At 36.5% G+C, this 6,000-nt stretch overlaps 1 protein-coding gene across 1 annotated transcript in view; it reads left to right on the forward strand.

The window, feature by feature from the left end:
* Window positions 1-2,798, forward strand: part of arfrp1 (ADP-ribosylation factor related protein 1) — a 39,378-nt gene extending 36,580 nt beyond the window's left edge. Inside the window, exon 8 of the mRNA XM_048608428.1 lies at window positions 1,285-2,798. Within this exon, the coding sequence (XP_048464385.1) occupies window positions 1,285-1,372 (88 nt within the window). The 3' untranslated portion in view covers window positions 1,373-2,798. The remainder of the gene's footprint in view (window positions 1-1,284) is intronic.
* Window positions 2,799-6,000: the final 3,202 nt, after the last annotated feature.

The raw sequence follows: 6,000 nt of genomic DNA on the forward strand, positions 1-6,000 counted from the left end.
TGCTGGGAAAAAGACTGAGTGCGTTCACCCTATTCATGCCTCTCATGATCTTTATACACTTCTATAAGACCTCCCCTCAGTCTACTATGCTGTAAAGAAAAATGTCCTAGCTTGTCCAACCTGTCCCTATAACTCAGTCCCTGTAGATTGAACATGTAGATTGAATGCAGCTAATGTGGTTTTAACAAATGATGACAAACAGGTTAGTTGGTCCCATGGAGTACACTGAAATTAGGAGCAAATTTACTATCTGTAAATAACCTAGTAAACAGCAGTCAACCTCCATACATGGAGGAAAGATCCTGCTTGGTTTCACATTTAGTCTGTAAACTCTTGGCACTAGATTCAACCAAAGCTGCAAATCACAAAATTAATAGATATTCCACAAAAAATCCAAATAGTTTCTCTTTTCATCCTTGTGTTGTAACTTTATAAATAGTAAATGGTGCACACTAGATTAATCCAACAAATTACTTTGAACTGAATTGCAAAATTTGTGCAGAGGAGAACATTGATTCACAGATGCAAAAATATAAGTTTGGCACTGATATGAGAAAGTTCTTATAATGGAGTGATCAATGCACAGAATAGAGTTCTAGATAGAATAGTTCAAACATTAGCCCTGGAATTATTTAAGATACAGTTGGATACTGCAAATAGGGCTTTTTGAATGTTTGAACTGATATAAATCAAATTGCCTTCCATGTGTAGTTAGTTTGTAAACTTGTAAAGGCAAAGGGGATGGAACAACATGTAACACATTACCAGGTGGGAAATTAGAGAAAGAGGGAAGCATGTAATTCTCTAGCGGTTGGGATAAGAGAGAGTATTTTGTATTTGGTATGTCCTTTGTATTTGGCCTAATTTTATTCTGGTTGAGATGGGATGCATGTTAGTTGTGCATTAGTGTTATTTACATATCACATTTTGGCCCAAACCAATGCAAAAGCTAATATTGCCTCTCAGTTGCTATAGTATATTAATTTTGTAGTGTCCTAGTAAGAACTGACCAGACGTTGAATTGATCTGGCATTTAATGATGAAATAAGTGTCCACTGTATATTTTTCTCCTCCATTTTCCTGTGCCCAAAAATAGTCAGGTATTTGAAACACTTCTGCCAACACAAAAGGAATGTGCTTGAATTAGCCGGTAATGGTTTTTAATTTAATTAATTACATGGACATTTCTCAACTTTATTGTCATGCTTCTTGAGTTCTTCATTGATAAATATTCAATAGTTTTCAGATTTTGCTATACTAAAACAAATTTCTGTCTTCCTGCAGACAAGGTGTAAATGATGGAATTGAATGGATGGTCAAATGTGTGATTAGGAACATTCACAGGCCACCAAGGCAAAAAGATATCACATAAAACAGTTCCTTCAGATCTCAGACTGAACATTTAATTTCCTGTTTTATCAGAGATGCTGAATTGTAGTTCAACTGATTCAATGGATCTCAGACTTCTTGGGAATACGCCACCTGAAAATAGTTACAAACTCTCAATGCTCAATAATTGTGATATCTTATAGTCAGTTTCTATTTGTAAACCACTATAGTACTGCAGTAATACTTCCTCTGCATTTGTATTGCCTGCTCTTTTTGTGTATTTGTAGAATGTTTTAGTGCATGCATTTATTCTGCCCATTGATAATTTTATTGGATATATGAACTGTCGTTACAGTTTTAGAAAAGCTCTCCCTAAGCCTTCTATCTTTTTTCTGAATGAAAATTAAGAAGTTCACTGAATTAGCCGAAGAGTAGTGCAGACTGGCAAAAGAAGAGTTGGTGCTGGGTTTGATCAGTAAACTAGTCATAGCTGAGGCAATGAAATGAACGATAAATTTAACCACCACACCCACAGATTAGTGAGGAAGAACCAGCCAGGATGCTGACACCTGATTCCATAGAGCACTCCTTTTTGAAATGTACGTTTATCAATGCAGACTGAGGATAAAATTGAGTTTATTCTCCAAAAGCATCCCACCATGGATCTTTCATGAATAATAGCCACTTAATAAAATGAAACAATCTGTCAAACAACATGCATGAACCTCTTGGCAGGGGAGGGAGAAAATTGGAAAGAAAGGGGGAGTATTTTTGAAATAGTTTTTGACTTATGTGAAGTAAGCAGTGGACTTAATTAAGTCAGCATGCAAGCTAATATATTCCAGCCAACTGTGGTATAGATTCTAGCTTCAAATGAGAATAACGTTGACATGACATGGTTAAATGATGGCAAGGTTCTTTACCAGGAAAGGTTCTAGGTTGCCTGCTAAGTGGCTGGTGGGGCAATGTTATTAACTGTTCTAGGAAGCAATGGACTTTCCTGTGTGTTGTAAGGTTGCAACAGAACAATGCTGATGTATACAATGAGAGTTTGGGGAAAAAACTGGAAATTTAATTTTTTATGCAACACGTCCCATCAGTCTGTGAACCACAGAACCAGATGGAAGCAGCCAGTAATGCAGTGTGCACTTTTATCTGGTGTGTTTCTTTGTTTTGCTGATTTTGTAAATGATAAATCTTGGGGAGATATATTTTACATCTGTAACTGTTCAAGTAAGTTTGGTTGCAACAGGTTCCTGCAAAAGGCACTTTCTTTCCAGCATGGGGTCAGAACAAGGATTGAGGGTAATGTCTAAACACTTTACTGAACATTTGTAAAATGTAGATTTTATTTTGCTGTACTATTATTCATTTATTTTAGAAGTACTAATCCAAAAAGAGAGTCATTGTAACCTCATTTTGGTGGTCTAAATTTCTATTCCTTATTTCAATTAAAAAGCCTTGAAGAAGCTGTGATTTATGTTGGAATACATTCCATTTGATATACAAAATATTAAAATATTCTTTCTTCTGAAATAAAATTTTTGCTTCCATAATTGGAAAGAAAAAATTTAAACCTCTGCCACTTTCAATGTAAAGAAGCACTTTTTTTATTTTCCTATAATTCATATACTGTATTATGTACAAGAATTTTTTGGTATATGAAGTTATTTTTTCTACATAACCCAAAATTTTCTGAATTTTCTGAAGAAGGGTCTAGGCCCGAAACGTCAGCCTTCCTGCTCCTCTGATGCGGCTTGGCCTGCTGTGTTCATCCAGCTCTACACTTTGTTATCTCATGTAATTGAGGGTTTTTTCTTACTGTCCAAAATCGCCTCTTATCCTTCTAAAACTCTCATGAATATAGACCTAAATTGTTCAATCTCTCCTTTATAAGTGATATATCTCTGGAATTAATCTAGTGAACCTTCTTCCTCAAGCAAGAGGACCAAAACTGTATGTAGTTCCCCAGATGTACAATGCACTAGTGAGATCACAATTGCAACAACACTTTCCTGCTTTTATACTCCATTCCTTTAACAATAAGTACCAAAATTCCATTTGCGCTTCTTATTACCTGCTGTACCTGCATGCTAGCTTTCTACAACTCAAATCCTTCTATAACAACGCATTTTGAAGTTTCTCTTCATTTAGTTAATAAGTTGCCTTTTTATGCTTACGACCAAAAATGGAATACCTCACAGTTGTCCATGTTAACCTCCATCTGCCAAATTTTGGCCTATTCATCTAATAATGTCTATTTGTAAATATCATCTTGCTTCGTTGCAACTTATTTTCCTAGCTATTTTAGTGCCATCTGTACATTTGGCTACCGTACATTCTATCCCTGCATCCAAGTCATTGATGTAGATTACAAATAGTTGAGGCCCAAGGACCAAACGCTGTGGTACCCACTTGTCACAATTTGTCAACCAGCAAATTTGTTTTTGCTTTCTTGGAACCAGGCTATTTGTTAGAATGGTCTACACTACGGTCAAATTCTTAGCCATCCTATTCCACAGTTCAGTCCATTGCGTTCAAATTACAAAACACAATATCTATTCTGCTGAAAACAGGTATTACAAATGCAGCCTTTTATTTTATACTCCCATCAACAGTTCCATTGTCCATCTAAAAATTGTCAAAAGTGTCAAGCTTAGTCCTCTGATGGTTCACCCAATACCTAATGAGATTCTTCATATAACGTACCCAGCATCCATCCCTGGTCCATAACAAGTGAGTTACTTTTAATCCTGGTGGTAGCAAAGCACAACAGTTTGGCCTACGTGTGATCTACAAGGAGAAGCCAAGTTTCATGTTCCTTATCACTATTCAGTGGTATCTGCTTGTGTAAGTGTTTAGTGGCTTTTCTCAACTTTTTTACTTCCTCAAGAAAAACTTTCTCAGCTTTGATTGTTTCCAGTGAAACCTCAACACAGATTTCTGCTTGGATATTTTCAGTATCCTGTAATCTTAGCAAAATGGCTGTAATTTATTTTTCAAAAAAAATTATTAATTTGCATCTTGGTTTTTTTTTGTTGCTTCTCTATTTTGAGCAGCTATTTTGCCCTTAATTTTAAATAAGGTTAGATAACATTCTGATTGATCAATGGGAAGGAAAGTGATGAAAATAATTTCCACACAGAATATGCTCCTAGTTAGTAGCTGTAAATGCAAATTGTAGGTTGGAAGCATTCTTTGATTTCTTGTAACTTATCAATTCTCTTCAGTTAAATGCATAAGGCTTGAATGGCAAGTTCCTTAATTGGTCTACCTCTCCTTTAAGATAAGAAAGGTTTATAATGAACAACAGAATCCAAGGTTAGTCTTTTGCAGGAACAGCATGAACAGGCATTTTCTTTGTTACACTCGGCAATGTGGTTAAAATATGTTAATCAGTTTTTGTTACCATTATAAAAATTACATTTCGGCCCATTTGACCACAAGGTCAGGTGTATAAGTGGGGTAATGGTGTAAAACATTCACAATGAGAGACAATTGCAGCATTGCTGAGTTCATAATGGATAGGCTTTGAATGTCCAAAATTTCTTGAATGGTGTTGAAAGTATCAATTGTAAACAGTTGTGGTGTAAACTGTTCACTTACATCTAAAATGAAAGAGTTAGGGTTGAGAGTGACTAATAAGTATTTTTATCTGGATACAAAGCTAAAGTGTTTCATATTGTAATGGGGAACAGTGCAGAGGAAGCCATGTTTGAAATTAATTTGTAGACTTCCTTCCAAATTAAGTGAGTATCAGGCAAACTTCAGTTTTATGTGGTCAGCCAGAGAAGAGGTTGGATTGTCTTTGCAGATTACCACATGTCAAAGAGACACAATTGCAGCCAGCTGAGGATGCCAGATAATTTGTCTAGGCACTGGGGCGGGGGGGGGGGGGGGAAAAAAGAGAAGAACCATTTAGTCAGGACTTACTGGTTGTGAATTTCAGAAATGCTCTGAAAACTCCAGGAAGCACCGGGAGATGGTCAACTGAAATGACTACTCTGCGAAAGTAGGAAAGGCATTCACCTATTGGAAGCAGGAAGCAACTGTAGACTGTCCTGAGGAAGGGTCACTGGTCCCAAAATGTTAACTCTGATTTCTGCCAGACCTGCTGAGCTTTTCCAGCAATATCTGCTTTTGTTTCTGATTTCCAGCAGCTGCAGTTCTTTCAGTTTTAATTTAGCAACTGTAGCCTGTTTACTTAAAGACAATAATTCATTGAGAGTGTGCTATGATTCTAAAAGAGGGATATTTCTATGGTTTAGGGTATACATTGACCACAAAAATAGCATTTTGTTAATGGTTTTAGTCATTTGTTACAGTAAAAATCTTAAACTGTGACACAGAACTTATACGTGAAACAAAATGATGATAGTGTTTGTGAGATGCCGGGGACAATTAACGATGTTAACCTTTCTAATGTTTAATTTGTGATTCAATAGGTCAAATAACTTGGCATGCAACTACAGTACTTAAGGAAGGTAATGGAAAAATAAAGCTGGATATCATCAGCATAAACCTGGAAGCTAACTCTGAGACTGCGAACCAAGCAATTATAATAGAAAAGAACCCCTACAGTGTGGAAACAGGCCATTTGGTGTGGACCGGTTGGCCACTCTCCAAAGAGCATCCCACCCAGACCTGTCCCCCTACGTTGCATTTCCCAGG

Source organism: Rhincodon typus, chromosome 19 (genome assembly GCF_021869965.1).
Source record: "Rhincodon typus isolate 14 chromosome 19, sRhiTyp1.1, whole genome shotgun sequence".
In the NCBI taxonomy this organism is placed as follows: domain Eukaryota; kingdom Metazoa; phylum Chordata; class Chondrichthyes; order Orectolobiformes; family Rhincodontidae; genus Rhincodon; species Rhincodon typus.